The 20,995-nt window shown below is 41.8% G+C and overlaps 1 protein-coding gene and 1 non-coding gene across 2 annotated transcripts in view; both read right to left on the bottom strand.

Moving 5' to 3' along the window:
* Nucleotides 1–20,995, bottom strand: part of ADCY1 (adenylate cyclase 1) — a 147,950-nt gene that overhangs the window by 101,824 nt on the left and 25,131 nt on the right. Inside the window, exon 3 of the mRNA XM_045564570.1 lies at nucleotides 12,735–12,853. Coding sequence (XP_045420526.1) covers nucleotides 12,735–12,853 — 119 coding nt within the window. The remainder of the gene's footprint in view (nucleotides 1–12,734; nucleotides 12,854–20,995) is intronic.
* Nucleotides 3,998–4,061, bottom strand: LOC123647858. The gene has a single exon (XR_006738389.1). It is a non-coding gene; the product is annotated as a U7 small nuclear RNA (small nuclear RNA).

Raw genomic sequence — 20,995 nt, 5'->3', positions numbered from 1 at the left:
TTACCATGAAGTGAGCTTCTTGTAGGCAGCATATAGTTGGGTCTTGTTTTACTATCCATTCGGCCATACTGTGTTGTAAATCAGGAATTTAATCTGTTTGCATTCAAAGTTAACAGTGATATGTGAGGACTCACTCCTATCACTTTGTCATTTGTTTTCAATTGTTTTGTATTTCCTTTGTTTCTTTCTTTTTCTTTTATTGTTTATCTTTGGAGTTTGGTGGTTTTCTGTCATGACAGGGTGTGATTTCTTTCTCCTTCTCATTTGTATATCTGGTCCACCAGTGAGTTTTATACTTTCCCATGTTTGCATGATGGTATTGTCCTTTCATTTCCAGATGTAGGGCTTCCTTAAGCATTTCTTTTAAGGCCAGTGTAGCAGCAATGGACTCCCCTAGTTTTTGCTTGTCTCGAAAAGACTGTTTCTCTTTCATTTCTGAAGGATAGGTTGGCTGGGTATGGTATTCTTGAATGACAGTTTTTCCTTTCAGCACTTTCACTATATCATCCCATTCAATCCTGGCCTGTAATATTCCTGCTGAGAAATCCACTATTAATTTAATGGGGATTCCTATATAGATGACACATTTCTCTTGCTGTTTTTAGAATTCTCCCTTTGACTTTTGGCAGTTTGACTATAATGTGCCTTAAAGAGAACCTTTCTGAATTGAAATTATTTGGGAACATTTGAGCTTCCTGGATCTTGATGTGTAGATATCTCCCCCAAAGTATGGAAAGTTTTCAACTATTTCATTAAATAGGTTTTCTATGTCTTTTTCCATCTCTTCTCCTTCTGAAAATTGCATAATGTGAAAATTTGTTCACATAATAGTGTTCCATAGTCCTGTAGGATTTTTTCATTTCATTCTTTTTCTCTTTTTCTGACTGGGTTATTTCAAAAAACATGTTTTCAAGTTCATAAATTTCTTCTTTTGTTTGATCTAGTCTATTATTAAAGCTCTTGATTGTATTTTTTATTTCATTCACTGAATTCTCTACCTCCAAGATTTCTGTTTGCTTCTTTTTTATGATATCTATCACTTTGTTGAATTTCTCATTCAGATCATGAATTGTTTTCTCATTTTGTTAAATTGTCTATCTACAACCTCTTGTTTCTTGCTGAGTTTCCTTCAGGTTATTATTTTGAATTCCTTCTCAAGCAATTCATAAATTTCCCTTTCTTTGGGGTCAGCTACAGGATAATTATTGGGTTTCTTTGATAGTGTAATATTTCCTTTCTTCTTCATGTTTCTTATATATCCCTACATTGATATCTGTGCATCTGATGGAACAGTTGCCTCCTCAAATTTTTTACAGTGACTTTCATAGGGAAAGACTTCTACCTGCAGCTGCAGTTGTGTCCTAGGGTGTCAGCTGGGTAGGGTATGTTAGCCATGTTCTGGGTAGATGCATTAGTTTAGTCTCTGTGAAGTTTTTTCAGCTATAGTCAACTCTTCTGGAGTTAAGCTGTTGGGTGGGTCCCTGCTCTGGGGAAATGCAGGGCTAGTTGATCTGTGCCTCGGTTGGAGCACTCCTTATGTGGGGCAGGGTGCAGGGATGATCCATGCTCTGAAAACCTGTGAGGCTGTTTGGCTGCTGTCACTACTCAGGTGCTGCTCCTTTCTTCTTTTTAAGACTGAATAATATTCTAATACATTCATATACTATATTTTCTCTCTTCATGATATGATAGTCCTGTTTTTAATTTTTTGAGAACTCTCCATACTGATTTCCATATTGGCTGTATTAATTTATACTCCTACCAACAAGGTTCCCTTTCCTCCAGTACTCACCAACACTTGTTTCTTGTCTTTTTAATAATAGCTATTCTGACAGGTGTAAAGTGATATCTCATTGTAATTCTAATTTGCCTTGCCCTGATGATTAAAGATGCTGAGTATCTTTTCATACATCCATTGGTAATCTGAATTTCTTTTTTGAGAAGTGTCTGTTTAAGTCCTTTGCCCATTTTTTAAATCAAGATATTTATATTTTTGGTATTGAGTTGTATAGTTTCTTTATGTATTTTGGATTTTAACCCCTTATCAGATACATAGCTTAAAAATATTTTGCCCCATCCTGTAGGTTTATTTTTCTTTTGTTGATTATTTCTTTTACTGAGCAGAAGCTTTTTAGTTTGATGATATCCTACATGTTTATTTTTACTTCTGTTGCCTACATTTTTGGTGTTATATCTATGAAATGATTTCTAAGACCAAGGTCATGGAGCTATCTGCCTATGTTTTTCATCTAGGAGTTTTACAGTTTCATGTCTTACATTTAAAGTTTTACTCCATTTTGAATTGATTTTTGTTTATGGTATCAGATAAATGTCCAATTTTATTCTTCACAAAGATATGCATTTTTTCCAACAACATATATTGAAGAGATTATCCTTTACCCATTGTATACACTTGGTAGCACCCTTTTTAAAGACTAACTGACCACATATGTGTATGTGTGTGGATTTATTTCTTGGCTTTTTATTCTGCTCTATCAGTCTATATGCCAGCACCATATTGTTCTGATTACTTTAGCTTTGCAGTATAATTTGAAGGCAAGAAGTGTGGTGCCTGCAGCTTTGTTATTCTTGCTCAAGACTGCTTTGGCTATCCAGGGTCTTATGTGTTTCCAAATAAATTTTAGAATTATTTTTTCTACTTCTTTATTTTAAAATGTCATTGGGGTTTTGATAGGGTTTCTATTGATTCTGTAGATCACTCCAAGTAGTATGGACATCTTGATAATATTATGTCTTCCGATCCATGAACATGGGATACCTTTCCATTTACTTGTGTCTTGTTTAATTTCTTTTTGAAACTTCACTAAATTCATTATTAGTTTAATAGTTTTCAAGGAGTCTTTAGAGTTTTCTATATATATAAGATCATATAATCTGCAAAAAAAAAAAACAATTTTACTTCTTCCTTTCCACACTGAATGCCTTTTTTTTTTCTTATTCTTACCTAATTGCTCTAGCTAGGACTTCCAGTACTATGTTGAATTGAAGTGGTGAGAGTGAACATCCTCATCGTGTTCCTGATCTTAGAGGAAATGCTTTCAGTTTTTCATCACTGAGTGTGATGGTAGCTGTGAAATTTTCATATATATCCTTTATTTTGTTGAACTACTTTCCCTCTATCCTAGTTTCTTAAGAGTATTCATCATGAAAGGGTGTTAAATTTTGTCACATATTATTTTTGTAGCTATTGAGATGATCATGTGATTTTTATTTTTTATTCTCATAATATGTTGTATCTCATTAGTTGATTTTCATATGTTGAACCATACTTGCATCCCAAGGATAAATCCCACTTGTCATGGTGTATGATTCATTTAATGTCCTCTTGGATGCAGTTGCTAGTATCTTACTGAGGATATTTGCATCAACATTTATCAGGGATATTGGCCTATAATTTTCTTTTCTTGTAGTGTCCTTGTCTGGCTTTGGTAAGAGAATAATGCTGAATTCATAGTTTAAAGTGTTCCTCTTCAATTTTTTGAGAAGAATTACCATTAATTCTTCTTTAAATATTTGGTAGAATTTACCAGTGAAGCCATCTGGGCCTGAGCTTTTAATGGTTGGGAGGGTTTGATAACTGATTCAACCTCTATACTATTTATACATCTGTTCAAACTTTCTATTTCTTAATGACTTAGTCTTGGCATGTTGTATGCTTCTAGGTATTTGCTTGAATTTTTCTAGGTTATCCAGTTTATATAATTGTTCACAGTAATCTCTTATGATCCTTTTTATTTCTGTGGCATCAGTTGTGTTATCTCTTTTTTCATTTCCAATTTTATTGGAGTCTTAGTCTAGCTAAGGATTTATCAATTTTGTTGATCTTTTCCCAAAGCAACTCCTAGTTTTGTAGATTTTTTCTATTGCTTTTCTATTTTCTATTTAATTTATTTCTGTTCTAATCTTTGTTATTTCCTTCCTTCTGCCAACTTTTTTTTCTTGTTTTGTTTTGTTTTTGTTTTGTTTTTGTTTTTGGTGGGGTAGTTTCTGCTAAAGACTGAAAAACCTGCTAGACAAATTCTAAAAGAGCTGTAACACTCTTCTGCCTACTTTGGACTTAATTTTTAATTTTCTTTTTAGCTCCCTGTGGTGTAAAGTTAGATTATTGCTTGGAAATCTTTCTTCTTTTTTAATGTAGGCATTTGTCACTATGAACTTCCTCCTATTACTGCTTTGGCTGCATCCCATAAGTTTTGGAATGCTGTGTTTTCATTTTAATTTGTCTGGAGGTAATTTATAATTTCCTCTTTGATTGCTTTTTTTACTTAATAATTTTTCAAGGGCATGTTTTTTTAATTTCCACACATTTGTATATTTTCCAGCATTCTTTCTGCTATTGATTTTTAGTTTCATTCCACTGTGGTCAGGAAAGATATTTGGTATTATTTCACTCTTCCTATCTAACATGTTGTCCATCCTGGATAAAGAGTCATGTGCACTTGAGAAGAATGTGTATTCTGCTATTGAGTGAATTGTCCTATATATATCTATTATGTCAATTAGGTCTACATTGTCATTAAAATTTTCTGCTTTCTTTTTGACATTCTTTCTGTTTTGTCCAATATTGAAAGTGGACTACTGAAGGCTCCTACTATAATATTATTGTCTTCCGGTATATTTCTCCTTTCAATTATATCAATGCTCACTTTATACATTTAGATTCTTTTATGTTGGATGCATTTAAATTAACTATTGTTATATCTTCCTGGTAGATTCACCTTCTTATCATTATATTAAAAAATATCTTTCTTGTCTCTTCTGATAGTTTTTGACTTAAAATCTATTTTGTCCAATATAAGAATAGCCACCCTTGCTCTCTTTTGAGTATCATTTGCATGAACAATCTTTTTCTATCCCTTCACTATGTGTGTCCTTAAATCGAAAGTGAGCTTCTTGTACATAGCATATAATTAAGCTTCTTATTATTGTTGTAGTTACTTTCTAACCCATTCAGACACTCTATGTCTTTTGATTGGAGAGAGAAATCCAATCTTAGGCTTACCATTACCATTCTGTTAGTTACTTTCTATGACTCTTGAAGTTCTTTTGTCTGCTTGTTCCTCTCTTTCTGAATTCTTTGTGTTATATTGATTTTTTAAATTGATATGCTTTTATTCCTTTCTTTCTTTTGTGTAACTTCAATAGGTATTTTTTTCTTCATGGTTACCTTGGTGCATACAAAAAATATAACCATCTATTTTGAGCTGATGACAAATTAAGTTCAATCACAAACAAAACCTGTATACTTTAACTTCTACCCCATGATTTATTTTATGTTGTCACCATTTACATCTATTCATATGTGTATCTTTTAACACATTTTCATTCAGAAGGAGAGAGGCAAGATGGTGGACGAGAACACCTCCAGCCAGAGTGTCTCTGCAAGAAGGAAAGATTTGAAATGAAAGTGAAAAACAAACAAACAGGCAGACAAACAGATTAGATGAGGATTGGAATGAAGGGTGCCTGAAACTACACGAGATTCCAGGGAAAGAGGTGCAGAGCAGAACTGGAAGGAGAAAGGCATCAGCAGGGACTAAACCCCGAGAGGCTTGGAGACCAGTGACAAGGGTGGGTGGAGTGGTTAAACTTCCCCTCCCTTGCATTTGGACTGCTGGTGGGCTCCTGAGCTGCTGGAGAGACCTGCCCACACCAGCCCAGAGATGGCTGTCGCCAGTGAACACTGGACCTCTTGTGGGCAGGGCACCAGGCTACAAGCTCCTTGAGGAAACTTCCCACTCCTCAGACCCCAGCCTATCAGCAGGCACCATATTGCTTCATTCTCCCCTTCCCCTCATCTACCAGCAGCTGCTAAGAGAGACAACTTAGCCAACACCCAGAGGCATCTGTAGGGAAGGGGACCTTTCCTTTTGGGGCCCTGCAGTGGACTGAAGGGTACTCAGACTGTGAGCTCCCTACCCGCCAGCCCTCCCTGGTGCTGCCTGCCTGGTGACTCCAGCAGAGCAGGGCAAATCGAAAGACAGAGAGACAATGATCCAGCTTGGGCCCTATTTGGGTGACTTCAGACCAGCACTCTTCTTCCTGGCAGCGTCAGGGATTGATCTCTGGGGCCCAGGGGCACAAGCCTGCAGACCAGATTCTGTACACTCAGGTCTCGATTGCAATGCCCATGGGCACAGATGGGATATTTGTGAACTAGTCTACTGAAGTGTATGTGCCTTCAATGGAAGATCATAGTGGGTCCTAGCTACAGCATGCTTGAGGGGCAACCCTCCTCCCCTGGGAGAGCCAAGCTCCCAGCTCAGGCCATGATCCTAGGCAAGGAACCTCCCAGGTCACATCACAGTCAGGGGAGCTCCACTGGCTTGAGGCCCTGCCTGCCCGCAGAAGCCCAGGAGAAACCTCAGAATAAGGGAGAGTGGAAAGGAGTGAGGCCTCCTCTAGACTGCAGATCTTAGCATCAACACCACATTCAGACTTTTTGGCTGAGTCGGACCATTTCAGCCCCTCCCTGGTAGCTTTGCCCAGAAGCAGAGAACAGAACTTTGACCAATACTAACAGCATTTGTGGAGCTTGAGGGCAGGTTCACCCAACCCAGCTCCACCCAGCCTCACTCCCCCACCTGCCCCCACTGATGAAGAGTAAGGACACACCTGGAAGTCCCAGGCGCCACCCACCACCTGAAGCACCAGAGTGCCTCTCCAGAGGAACAAGAGGTGGTTACAGGACCCAAAAACAACTCTGCAGCCTGCTCCTCCCAGCAAGCACCACCTACTGATAGGGAGGTCATTCTGCACATTCTTTTATTGCATCTACTGACTCATCATACAGGGTGTGATCGAATCTCACCCACAAGCACCACCTACTGGCTCAGAGACTAAACTAGCTAGCCATGTCATTATCTAAATGAAAATCCAAAAGTTAAGAAGGAACAGCTGCTCCAGATGGGAAGGAATCAGCAAAAGAACTCTGGAAGTATGAAGAATGAAACTGAAAGGATACCCCCAAACGGGAACACCAGCTCTCTAGCAATGGATATCAACCAAATTTAGAACACTGAAATGACAGAAGAAGAATTTCAAACATGGATTGTAAGAAAATTCGATATGTAAGAGAAAATGGATACCCAACACAAAGAAACCACAAAAAAAATCCAGGACTTGAAAGAAAAATTCACTCAAGAAACTAAAATACTAAAGAAAAATCAAACAGAACTTCTGGACATGAAGAATTTATTCAAGGAATTAGAAAACACAGTGGAAAGCCTCAAGAATAAGGCAGATCAAACAGAAGAAAGAATCTCAGGGATTGAAGATAACACCTTACATTTAAACAAATCAGGCACAGAAATAGAGCAGAGAAGAGAAAAAAGCAAAGCCTACAAGGAATGTGGGATTATGTGAAAAGGCTTAACATGAGAATCATAGACATCCCTGAGGGAGAAGAAGAAAATACACAAGGGATGGATAAGCTATTTGAGGATGTAATGGAGAAAACTTACCATGGCCTTGCTAAAAATCTAGATATCCAGGTACAAGAAGCTCAAAGGACTCCTGGGAGATTCATTGCAAACAGGAAGACATCACAACACACAGTCATCAGACTGACCAAAATAACCACCAAAGAGGCCCTCCTAAAAGCTGGAAGGTGAAAGAAGCAGGGAACCTACAAAGGAAAACCCATCAGACTAACTGCAGACTTCTCAACTCACACCTTACAAGCCAGAAGACATTGGGGCCCCATTCTCACTCTTCTCAAACAGAATGATGCCCAACCTAGAATCCTGTACCCTGAAAAACTAAGTTTCTTATACAAAGGAGAAATAATGAATCCTGGAATTGATAAACAAATTCAGCAAAGTGTCAGTTACAAAATCAATGTACACAAATCAGTAGCATTCCTATATGCCAACAACAGTCAAACTGAGAACCAAATCAAAGACTCAATACCCTTCACAATAGCAACAAAGAAAATAAAATACCTAGGAATATATTTAACTAAGGAGGTAAAGACCTCTACAGGGAGAATCACGAAACACTGAGGAAGGAAATAGCAGAGGACGTAAACAGTTGGAAAACCATACCAGGCTCATGGGTCGGCAGAATCAATACTGTTAAAATGTCTATGCTACCCAAAGTGATCTACAGATTCAATGCAATCCCTGTTAAAATATCAACATCATTCTTCACAGATCTAGTAAAAATAATTCTATGCTTTGTATGGAACCAGAGAAGATCCTGTATAGCAAAATCAATCTTAAGCAAAAAGAACAAATTGGGAGGCATCAATTTACCAGACTTCAAGCTATACTACAAGGCTATAGTAACTAAAACTGCATGGCACTGGCACAAGAACAGAGACATAGACCAATGGAACAGAGCTGAGAACCCAGATATAAAACTATCCTTATATAGCCATCTAATCTTTGACAAAGCAGACAAAAATATACACTGGGAGAAAGAATCCTTATTCAATAAATGGTGCTGGGAATATTGGATAGCCACATGTAGAAGACTGAAACAGGATCTACACCTCTCACCTCTCACAAAAATCAACTCACAGTGGATAACAGACTTAAACCTAAGGTGTGAAACTATTAGAATTCTAGAAGAAAATGAGGGAGAAACTCTTATAGACATTGGCCTAGGCAAAGAACTTATGAACAAGACCCCAAAGGCGATCACAGCAACAACAAAAATAAATAAATGTGACTTGATCAAATTAAAAAGCTTCTACACAGCCAAGGAAACTACCACGAGAGCAAACAGACAACCTACAGAATGGGAGAAAATATTCACATGTTACGCATCTGATAAAGGGCTGATAACTAGAATCTGTATAGAACTCAGGAAAATCAGCAAGAAAAAATCAAACAACTCCATTAAAATGTGGGCAAAGGACATGAACAGAAACTTTTCAAAAGAAGACAGAGTAATAGCCAACAAACATATGAAAAAGTGCTCAACATCTCTAATCACCAGGGAAATGCAAATCAAAACCACAATGAGATATCACTTATTCCCAGTGAGAATGGCCTTTGGCACAAAATCCCAAAACAATAAATGTTGGTGTGGATATGGAGAGATAGGAACGCTCATACACTGCTGCTGAGACTGCAAACTAGTACAACCTCTGTGGAAAGTAATTTAGAGATATCTCAATGAGCTACAAATAGAACTACCATTTGATCCAGCAATCCCACTACTAGGCATCTACCCAAAGGAAAACAAGAAATTCCATAAAAAAGACATCTGCACTCGAATGTTTATGGCAGCACAATTCACAATTGTAAAGATGTGGAATCAACCCAAGAGCCCATTAATGCATGAGTGGATTAATAAAATGTGATATATGTATACCATGGAGTTCTACTCAGCCACAAAAAACAATGGTGATATAGCCCCTCTTGTATTATCCTGGATAGAGCTGAGGCACATTCTACTAAATGAAGTATCACAAGAATGAAAAAACAAGCACCACATATACTCACCATCAAATTGGTATTAACTGATCAACAGTTATGTGCACATATAGCACATATAGCATATAGCACCAACATATAACGTTGGGTGCTGGGCAGGTGGGATGGGAGAGGAGAGGATGGGTATATTCACACCTAATGAGTGTGGTGTTCACCGTCTGGGGGATGGACAGGCTTGAAGCTCTGACTTGGGTGGAGCAAAGGCATTATATGTAACCTAAACGTTTGTATCCCCGTAATATGATGAAATAAAAAAATAAATTAAAAAAAATAAAAAATATTTTCATTCAGTCATTTTCAGCACTTTTAACTTTTATGGTAGAATAAAAAGTGATTTACCCACTACAATTAGAGTAATACAGTATTTTGTATTTGTCTACATATTTCTTTTTTCCCATGAGTCCTTCCCTGGGAAGGACTTTATCTTTCCTTCATTTTTGAAGAAGAGTTTTGTGAGGCATAGTATCCTTGGTCAGCAGTTTTTCTTTCAGCACTTTGAATATATCATCCCGGTTCCTTCTGGCCTGCAAAGTTCCTGCTGAAAAATCCATTGATTATCTTATGCATGTTCTATTGTATATGATAAGTCCCTTTTTTCTTTCTGCTTTCAATATTTTCCCTTTGTCCTTGACTTTTAAGGATTTGATTATAATGTGTACATTTCTAGGTGTACATTTCTAGGTGTGCGTTTCTTTATATTTATCTTATTTGCTATCATTTCGGTTTCTTGTATCTAGAAGTCCATTGCCTTCACCACATTTGGGAAATTTTCTGTATATATATATACATATATATATTTTTTTTTGGTCCTTTTTCTCACTCTTCTTCTGTTACTCCCATAACATATGTTAATATATTGGTCCAGTGATGATTTCCCCTAATTCCCTTAAGCTTTCTTCACTCTTTTATGCTCTCTTCTTCTTGCTCTCTGACTAAATTATTTCCATTAACCTGTCTTCCAGTTCATTGATCCTTTATTCTGCCTGATCTAGTCTTCTGCTAAATGCCTCTAGTGAATTTTTCGGTTCAGTGATTATGGGCTTCAGCTCCATGACTTCTCTCTGGCACTTTTTATACTTTCTATTTCTTTGTTGAAGTTCTTACTTCGTTCATGCATTATTGTTTTGATCTTAGTGAACATCCTTATGAGAGCTATTTTTAGTTCTCTGTGAGGCAAATCTGTTTCATTAGGGTTGGTTTTTGGAGACTTCTTATTCCTTTGTTTGAAACTTTATTGTCTGATTCTTCACTTGACTCTCTATGTTCGTGTCTGGGTATTAGACAAAGTATGCACCTCTCTCAGTCTTTATGGACTGGCCTTTTACAGGAGGAGATTTCCACCACTCAGCCAGAGGTTCTGGTGGCCTGTACTAAATCTTTCTCTCTCCAAGGAAAAGGAGGTAGCTGTGATTTTCATTTGTTCACCCTGTGCTTAGCAAGGTGGGTGGAGGGAGGCTATGGTGTCTATTAGCCCAAGGCACTGCCTCCGTTCTCCCCTGGGTAGCCAGCCTGTGCCAGACCTGTCAGAGATCCAGGACTGGAGAAGACAGATGCTTATTTTTTAGGCAGTCCCACAGAAGTTGGGGGAGTAGTCATGCTGATCAACTCTCTCCTCCCCAAGGGGAAGCTTAGAGCTGGGATTTTCCATCTGCTCACTCTGTGAGCTCTAGCCACCAGAAGGTCCTTGACTTTTGATGCCCACCCCCCTGCAGTGTGGAGTACCTCTGGCTCCCCTTGAGGTACTCCCTGGATTACTCTGGTGATCTGCTCTTCTCAGTAGGGGATTGAGTCACTGTATCGTGTTCTTACCCAGTAACAACAAAAAGTCAAGACAGATGTCAGTGTCAGTCAATGTCGGATCCTGTCCCGGCCTGCCACTCACTGGCCAGGCAGTCCTGCATACACGCTTCACTTTACTGAACCTATATTTCCTCACCTATGAAATGGAGGTGATAATACCAATAGCTCACAGGAGTGTGATGATATTAAAGAGAACCAAGTATTTAGCTGAGAGGTTCTGAGTACAACTTCTGAAATGACTCTGGGCTAAAGTGCTGGCTCTTCAAGTACTTTCCACCCACCTGGGCCTTCACCCCACACTGCGTCAGCATCCTCCCCTACTGAACATGAACAACACTGGTCCTTACTCAACAGCCTGACAGTGGGGACTGAATGAGTTCACAGGTACACTCAGAACAGCTCCTGGTGACCTCTCAGCCAGGCAGGGATTAGCCATGCTGGCTCGGCACACAAGGGTGACTCAGACTTCCATGGATCCACCAACCTTGACTCATTTCCTCGGAATAAGTAAGTACTAGGCTCTGAGGGACCCAGTCTGTGGTGCTCAACACAAGAAAGAATGAGAGTTTTTCTTAACTTCTGTGTCTTCGGGGGCCCCGTGGGCAGCCACCAACACCCAGAAGAGCCAGAAAAGAACAGCAGAAAAGGCAAGTGCTTCCGGTCCCTCAAACACCATCTCCTACCTGAGCGATGTTTATGTCAAAGGTTAATCCCAAACAGGCAACACTCAACTACTCTAAGCACTTTATACTTCAATAAAAAGAATTTTAAAAGGGAATGCACAACTTAATGAGATAGATACTTTTTAACAGAATCTTTAAAGAAAACAAGCAAACCTCAAAGTGTCTATAGCAAGTCGGTTCACTCTGAAGGTTCAGTTTCCTCACCTATAAAATGGGAACAGCAACCCCGCCCTCCTAGAGCTGTCATGAGATGACCAGAGTGAGAAAGAGGAGTACGCCTGTCCCAGACCCTGGAACCAACTACAATAACGCCCAGCTATTTTTTTGACATGGCAAATTCCCACCCCAAAATGTCACTGCCCAAACCTGGTTTTAGGGACAAAGTTTTGACCCTCTTCCATCAACACAGGATGTGTAAGTCTACTGAAATAAGGAACAGGAAAGATAACTGTGACATGCATCACCCAAGAAGCCAACAGGCCCCCTACATATGGGACCTGCTTCCCTACTGGCCACTTGCCCACCTCAGTCTCTTGACCACACCTGCCCTCTCCTCTCCTCACACTTGGGACCCTTCGTCCACACCCCTCACCTCCCACCTCCACCATCACCTTCCCACCTGCACTGTCATCTTCCCACCTCCACCATCACCTTCCCACCTCCACCATCACCTTCCTACCTGCCCCACTCCTTCCCCACCTTCATTATCACCTCCCCACCTTCTCCCATCACCTCCACACCTCAGCTCCCCAGGCCCACTATTGAGCAGGGTCAGTGCCAGCCTTACCTCACATTGTCATGCCTCTGGATGTAAATCTTGTGGAAAATCCTCTCGGGGGGCTTCAGGAAGTCCTCCTTCATCTCCATGGCAACATTCCGTGGCAGGAGGCTCATGAGGAGCCGCTCCTGGACAGGAGAGAAGGGCCCGTGTCGGATGGTGGGGCCTGCTCTTGCTCCCCGCATCCTCCCAGCGAGGATGGTGATGAAGAGCTGCCCTCAATGAGGGGCTACAGAACTGCCTCCTCACGCACAGCCAACACAAGTCCAGTCCTGCAGACCCTGCAGAGCCCTCAGAGCCTCGGTGGGCTCACACGCAGGCCTGGACCGCCACTGAACAAGTAACTTGCCCCAGGAGCACTGTTCAAGCCCTGGCACAGCCCCTCAAACACCCGGCCATGCCTGCGGCATCCCTCACGTCACTCCCTGGGCCAAGATGTCTTGTCCGGCCCACCCAGGCACTCTCGGCTTCAGTGTGCAGCACAGCCACAGCTGAGAAAACACCACCATCTCCAACCCGGGTCCCCACCTGGCCTCTCTCCCCACCCCCACTGCTCCAAACCCCCAAAAGAGTTTTCCCAGTGGGCTTACAAAAACTAACTGACCTCCCAGGGCACACAGAGGGTTCCTTGCTCTTACACAGACAAGTGGGCCAGGGAACTATGTGGCATTTTTCCTTGATCTTTGTCTTCTTATTTCTCCCTTACGTGTGTAGGTCAAGCATTTTCATTTCTCCCCCAAAAGAAAATAATAAACATTTGGGGTTTTCAAAATGAGCCGTGCCACCCTGGAGAATCCCTTCCCAGGCCTCAGTGTCCTCATCTGGGCTGCAGGCATGAGTAGAACTGGACTCTCATCTTCCAGGTGGACCCTTCCTGACCTCGACCCCAGCTGGTATACCACTATGTCTGAGAATCCACGTTCCAGATGCGTGATGGGAGGGTCCCCTACTTATCCCTCCGTCCCCCAAATCCACCCCTTCCCATTCTACTTTGGAAAGGAAACAAAAGAGCAGAGTTTAAATCCCAAATGGAACTGGGTAAAACATCCTACTGCTACTGACAAGGGAGGACCTGGGCTGGAGAGAGCAGGGGAAGCTCAGTGTTTCTCACTGTCCCTCTCCGCACTCCAAGCCCCTCACCCACAACCAGTCAGGGAGGACGCCTGCAGCTCACCCTCAGCAGGAGCCATGCAGGCACCTGGTCCTGAGACACAACCCCTTCCTGCCCGACTCCCAGCCCAGCCCAGGCCTGCTGGTGCGGCTCTCGAGTCTGGGAGCCCACAGGCCCACACTGCAGTGCCTAAGGGCACAGCCCTAACTCAAGAGTGGCTGCCATCCCATGTGACTTTCCCAGAAGAAGCACAGTTGCCCAGATGCCTTCGTGCTCAGAGTCGATCAGCCATGATGAAACGGCCACACAGATCTCGGAAGCCCAGCGGACCTCTGGGAGGTGGCCGTGAGAGGCTCACCCATGTTACAGGCAGCACTTCATGTGCACCATTCATTTTATGGTGGGAGAACCTATTTAACACACTCGAGCGGTCTCTCAGGTAAGTTATGTCCATATAAACATTAGAAGAGGAAGGCCAGGCCCAGCCCTGCCTGATGCCAGGTGCAGCTGAGTTCATTCATCCAGGTGAGGCCTGTCTGGGTCCTGGCCCCAGAGTGCGCTGCCTGGTAGTGTGTCCTGAGCAAGGCCCCACCACAGCCCCCACCACAGCCCCCACTATGGACTCCACCACAGCCCCCACCACAGCCCCCACTACGGACCCATGCAGCTCCACTGCAGCCCCCATGTGGCCCCCACGCTGCTCCTAGCTGGGTGGACCCCAGCGCAGAGGAAGAGATGCTGCATGAGGCCAGTCTGTGACCACTGTCCACATTAGGTTACACAGGGAGAGGACACAGGAGTGTCCGTGCCATGCTGTGCAGGGACAGCCTCAGAGACAGAAAGGCCCACGGCACAAGGCATGGGAGCTGGTGCACATCTCATGCCTGGCCAAGAGGCTGTGGGGCCTGTTCCTAAACTGAGGGGTCTCTGGGGATGAGGCCTAAGATGTAGCCCACAGAAAGCGGCTGTCTGCAGGCAGCCAGCCAAGCTGGGGTGGAGGGGACTCAGGCCAGGTGCCAGCTCTGGCCACACACTGACAAACCAGGATCAGTGTCAGGAACATGGGTGTGTCAGGAAGCTCCAGAGACCATCGCCGCCCGATGCTCAAAGGCGCTGGCCAGGCGGGAAAGCAGAAGCAGCTGCACAAACACAGAAGGCCGCCCGGGAAGGACCCTAGGGAAACTCGGTGAAGGTGCTGCACGTTCTTTGGGCAGCCCCAAAGTCACGGGGAGCCGACGAACCGGGTGCTGGGACTTGGGATTCAGCAGGCAGCACCTCGGTCGGCACCAGGACAGACCCCTGTGGAGACCCGCACGGGGGTCTCAGGGTAAGGAGAGCCTTGGTGTCCAGCAGCCAGCTGCCTGGCACCAAAGCCTGGCTCTGCCACTTTGGGGCTGTGAGTTAAGCTGTCTCGAAGTCATTGCAGGGGATGATAATATCTGGAGAGTAAACAGGACTGACAGGTCCAACCCTCGGCCTCACACTGAACCACAGCGGTCACCGCACGGCCATCCCTCCCACCAGCACCGCAGTCCCATCCCTTCACATGCCGCTTGCTTCCCCTCGCATCTTTTACATCTCTGACCCGCACCTACAAAAATGTTAAAATCCCCCCAAAGCCAAATCAAGCAGGTAAGACCCTGTCCTTCCTCAGCACCATCTCCCGTCTTCCTTCACAGTCAATATTCTCAGAAGGCCCTTCCCCAGCGGCCCCTGAAACCGCTGTCACTGTGGGGTCCGGCCTGAGGGTAGGTCTCAGGGTTCCTTGATCTTTCCATCACCTTGACGGCCCTGCACGATTTGGAATTAGAACAGAGGACCTGAGTCGGCAACAGACAGAGGGACTGAACTGAAAAATGCAGAAGAATATCCATCTCCAGGGACCTCCGAGAATGATGGGGGAGCAGCCAGGGCCACAAGTGCTACTCCCAGAGGGAGGGAGAGAAAGGCTGCTGGGCAGACCCTGGCACACACGCTCCCCCCGCACACGGCCCCCAGCACGAGGGATTGGACGGCTCCACGTGGACTGCTGAGCAGGGGCGACAGGCAGCTGCAGCAGAGTCACCTGGCCATCACCTGGCTGTCCCCAGTAACCCTGTTCCACCACAGGCACCACAAGAGAGCCCCTTATTTTCATCAGGGTTCTGGGCTACCTGGAATAAAGACCGCATCTTCTCCCCATGCGGCTAGATGTGGCCAAGGAGACATAAGAAATGTTAGGTAGGAACTTCTGGAGCATTTCTGACAGTTTGTTCCTGTTCCCTTTCTCCCCCTGCTGTTGCTGGGAAAACAGTCATAATAGCCAAATCCCTATCACCTTGGCTCATGAGGGTGAAAGCCACACAGCAGGGACACAGGTGAGCCAGATGGAGCCTGGATTGCTGAGAGTGCTGTGGGTCAGACTGGCCACACCACCGTACAGTGCCCACCCCGGGATGTGTATACAAGAGAAAAAGACCTGTCTAGCTTGTTTAAGCCACTGCCACAAACAGATCCTAAGAACAGACAGTATTTCCAACCAAGGACTCAGCATTAGCCCGGTCTATTAGATTAGTGATAGTGCCTAATGCCAACACATATTAATAACCAAAGACTAAAGCACATAACCTTTCCTACACGGCGCAAAACGGCCATCTGATAAGATTGAGCACTCATTTCTGATTAAAAACAAGAAAAACCGAAGACAAAATAGTTTATTCATATTATAAAGATACTACCTGAAATTCACATCCAATCTGCAACCGAACCCTAAATCCCCAAACATCAATAAACATTAGCAAGAGGCATAGACAATGGCATCAATAAGTTCTAACCAACAAAATAAGATAAAAACCCAGAAATCAAAGTTATAAAAATAATTACAAATGTGGATTATACAAAGTATCCCAGTGTCCTATGAGGCCATATAAAAACCTCATTACATTTATCTTGACTATCAAAACGTGACTCAAGGCCGGGCGCAGTAGCTCACGCCTGTAATCCTAGCACTCTGGGAGGCCGAGGCGGGCAGATTGTTTGAGCTCAGGAGTTCGAGACAAGCCTGAGCAAGAGCAAGACCCTGTCTCTACTAAAAAGAGAAAGAAATTATATGGATGGATAAAACATATATATATAGAAAAAATTAGCCGGGCATAGTGGCACATGCCTGTAGTCCCAGCTACCTGGGAGGCTGAGGCAGGAGGATCGCTTGAGCCCAGGAGTTTGAGGTTGCTGTGAGCTAGGCTGACGCCACGGCACTCACTCTAGCCCGGGCAACAGAGTGAGACTCTGTCTCAAAAAAAAAAAAAAAAAAACAAAAACCATGACTCAAAATGAAAGCACTATTCTTAATAAAAATCAGATATTTAAATGACAATTATGATGACTCTGCGTCTGGGAAGATAGAGAAGTTTTTTTTCCTATTCCTCCCACTAAGTGCAACTAAAACATCACAAGACTGAAAGGCAGAGGAAAGAAGGCAGAGATCTCGAGACCGAGGAATGACATGAGGGTGAGTTCTCGCACTTTCTTTTTGCCTCATATATCCCAGTGAGTGCTGGAGAAGTGGGCCACTCAGAAACACCAATAGGCTCAGACAAAAAGAAGGACCGACGACAGCCACCCACTCTATCCAAAGGACCAGGATGGGGCAGGCTTACAAGAAGAAAACTTTTAGGCAATAACTATTCTTCTCCAGGCCAAAGACACTGAAAAGTCCGTGCCCCAACCCTGCTCACATGAGCAAAAGCTGAGTAGAGAGGCCAGGCCTCCACTCTCCCCAGGCTGTGAAGAGTCTCCAACCAACCCACCCACTGTCAGAGGGAGCCAGGCCTTTCATCTTCACCTGCTGGTAATGAACAGTCCCCAACTCTGTGGGGTCAGTGCAGACCACAGGGCTCTCCTGATCCTCCCCCCAGCCACGTGCTATTAGTGGGATCCTTGGGGAGCTGGGGCTTTTACTCCTGCACAGCAGTAAAAAAGACCCCCACCCCTGTGAGTGTCAATGGAGGCCCAGCGTGGAGCCTGGACTTCTACCCCCACCTGGCAGTAAAGACACAGCAGACCCCTTCTCTGCCAGAGTGATGTCACAGAAAACAATCTAAACCAAAAGGTCCAAATAAGACATAGAGTCTCATACATAATATCCCAAACGTCCAGGTTCCAATGGAACATCATTCATCATACCAAAAACTAAAACAAACTCAATGAATTAACAAAACAACCACACACACCAACACCAAAAAGACAGAGATGCTAGAATAACAGACTTTAAAGCACCCATCATAAGAATAATTCAATAATGAAGTACAAACATACTTAAAAAATATGGATGTAAAAGCTCTTACAAAGATATTAGCAATTCAACGGTTCAGTAAAAGAATTGTACACCCTGACCAAATGGGGTTTAATTCAGGATACAATTCTAGTCCAAAACTGAAATATCAATCAATGCCATACACCACAGCAACAGGATAAAGAATAAAAGTCACATAGCAATTGACATAGAAAAAGAATTTCATGAAATTCAACATTCATTTATGATGAAAACTTTCAAAAAAATAAACATAGAAGGGAACTTCCTCATCTAAGAACATACAGAAAAAGCCTGCACTTAACACATACTCACTGGTGGAACATCAAATGCTTTCACCAGGGACAAAGCAAGGACATTAGTTCTCATTACTCACATTCAACAACACACTGGAAGGTCTTATTGCAATAAGTGAGGAAAAGAGAAAGCATACAGACTGGAAAGGAAGAAATGGAAGTAATAGGATGGTCCACACAGAAAATACAAAGGATGTTACAGAAGCAAACACAAAACAAAAGAAAATAATACCAAAAAACTCCTAGAACAAATAATTGAGTTCAGAAGGATGCAGGATATAAGATCAGCATGCAAAAATCAATTGTATTACTATATACTAGCAATAAACATGTGGCTAGTGATATTTACAATACAATACCATTTACAGCCGCTCAAAAAATGAAATTCATAGGTACAAATCTAACAAAACATGTAGAGTACTTGTATGCTGAAAACTACAAAATGCTGATTAAAGATATCTGAGTAGATCTAAATAAATGGGGAGACATACCATGTTTATGGATTGGAATACTCAACAGAGTAAAGATGTAAATCCTCTCCAAATTGATATACAGGTTTAATACAAATACTATCAAAAGCCCAGAAAACTCTTTAGTACATGTAGGCAAGATTATTCTAAAACTTATATGGAAAGGAAAAGGAATAATAATAGCTAACATCATTTTTAAAAAGAACAATAAGGTGGCAGGAATCAGTCTACCCAATTTCAGGACTTACAGCAGCAACAGTCAAGATGGTGTGTTGTTGGATAAACACACAGGACAATAGTACAGAATCTAGAATCCAGAAACAGACCACACAAATATGCCCAACTGACACCTGACAAAGCTTCAAAAGGAGGAAGGCTAGCCTTTTCAACAAATGCTAGAGCAACTGGACATCCACAGGCAAAAAATAAATAAATCTTTTGGTTTCCATTTGCATAGAATATCTTTTTCCATCCCTTCACAGATCATGTAGACAGAAAATCAACAAACATCAGATTTAAACTGTGCCATAGAACAAATGGACCTAACAGACATTTACAAAACATTTCACCCAACAGATGCAGGATGCATATTCTTTTCATTAGCACATGGAACATTCTCCAAGATTGACCATATGTTAGGACACAAAATAAGTTTCAAAAAAATTTTTAAAAAATCATACCAAATATCTTATCTGACCATATGGAATAAAACTAGACACCAATAATACAAGGAACATTTGAAACTACACAAATACATGAAAATTAAGCAACATGCTCCTGAACAACCAATGAATGAAAAAAGAAATGAAGAAGGAAATTTAAAAATTCCTTGAAACAAATAAAAATTGAAACACAATATGCCAAAACCTATGGGACATAGTAAAAGCAGTACTAAGAGGTAAGTTTATGTCAATAAATACCTACACCAAAAAAGTAGAAAGATTTCAAACAAACATCCTAATAATGTACCTTAAGGGACTAGAAAAACAAGAACAAGCCAAGCCTAAAATTCGTAGAAAAAAGAAATATTTAATGATAAAAATCAGAGCATAAATAAACAAAATTGAGACAAAAAATATGAAAGAGCAATGAAACAAAAAGTTGGTTTTTTGAAAAGGTAAAATCAACAAACCATTAGCTAAACTAATTAAGAAAAAAAGAGAAGACCCAAATAAATAAATTAGAAACAAAAAAGGAGACCTCACAGTGGATAACACAGAAATATTATACAAAGGGTCATTAGAGAATACTATGAACAACTATGCAGCAATAAACTTGAAAATCTAGAGACAATGGATAAATTTCTGGACACATGCAACCTACCAAGATAGAACCAGGAAGAAACAGAAAACCTGAAGAGACCAATAACAAGGAACAAGATTGAATTAGTAATAAAGAATCTCCCAGCAAAGAAAAGTCCAAAACTGGATGGATTCACTGCTTAATTCTACCAAACCTTGGAAATGGAAAATGGTGCAGTCCCTTTGGAAAACAGTGTGGTGGTTCCTCAAAACATTAAACATAGAGTTACCACATGACCCAGCAATTCCACTCCTACGTATTTATCCAAGAGAAATGAAAACATGTCTCCACACAAAAACTAGCACACAATTTTTCATAGCAGCATTATTTATTGTAGCCAAAAAGTGGAAAAAACTCACGTATTTATCAACTGTGAACAGATAAACAAAATGTTGTCCATTCATAGAGTGGAATATTATTTGGCCATCAAAAGGAATGAAGTAGTGATACATGCTACAGTCTGGATGCACCCGGAAATCATTATGCTAAGTAGAAGGAGCCAGTCGCAAAAGGCCATATAGCATGTGATTGCATTTGTAGGAAATGTCCAGAATAGATAAATCCATAGACACAGAAAGTAGATCAGTGGGTGCCTAGGTCTGGGTGAAGGGCAGGTGGGGTTAAAATGGGGAGTGACTCCCAAAGGATACAAGTTTTCCTGGGGGGTAATAACATATTCTAAAATATATTATTATATAATAATTGTATATAATTATTTTATATATAATTTTATATATAATTTTAATTTTATTTCTTATATATATTAAATAAGATTAATATATAACAAGATTAAGATTAAG

This window comes from Lemur catta, chromosome 11, assembly GCF_020740605.2.
Source record: "Lemur catta isolate mLemCat1 chromosome 11, mLemCat1.pri, whole genome shotgun sequence".
Taxonomy (NCBI): Eukaryota; Metazoa; Chordata; class Mammalia; order Primates; family Lemuridae; genus Lemur; species Lemur catta.
The sequence above is the reverse complement of the archived record's forward strand: the minus strand, read 5'-3'. Positions and strand labels throughout refer to the sequence as shown.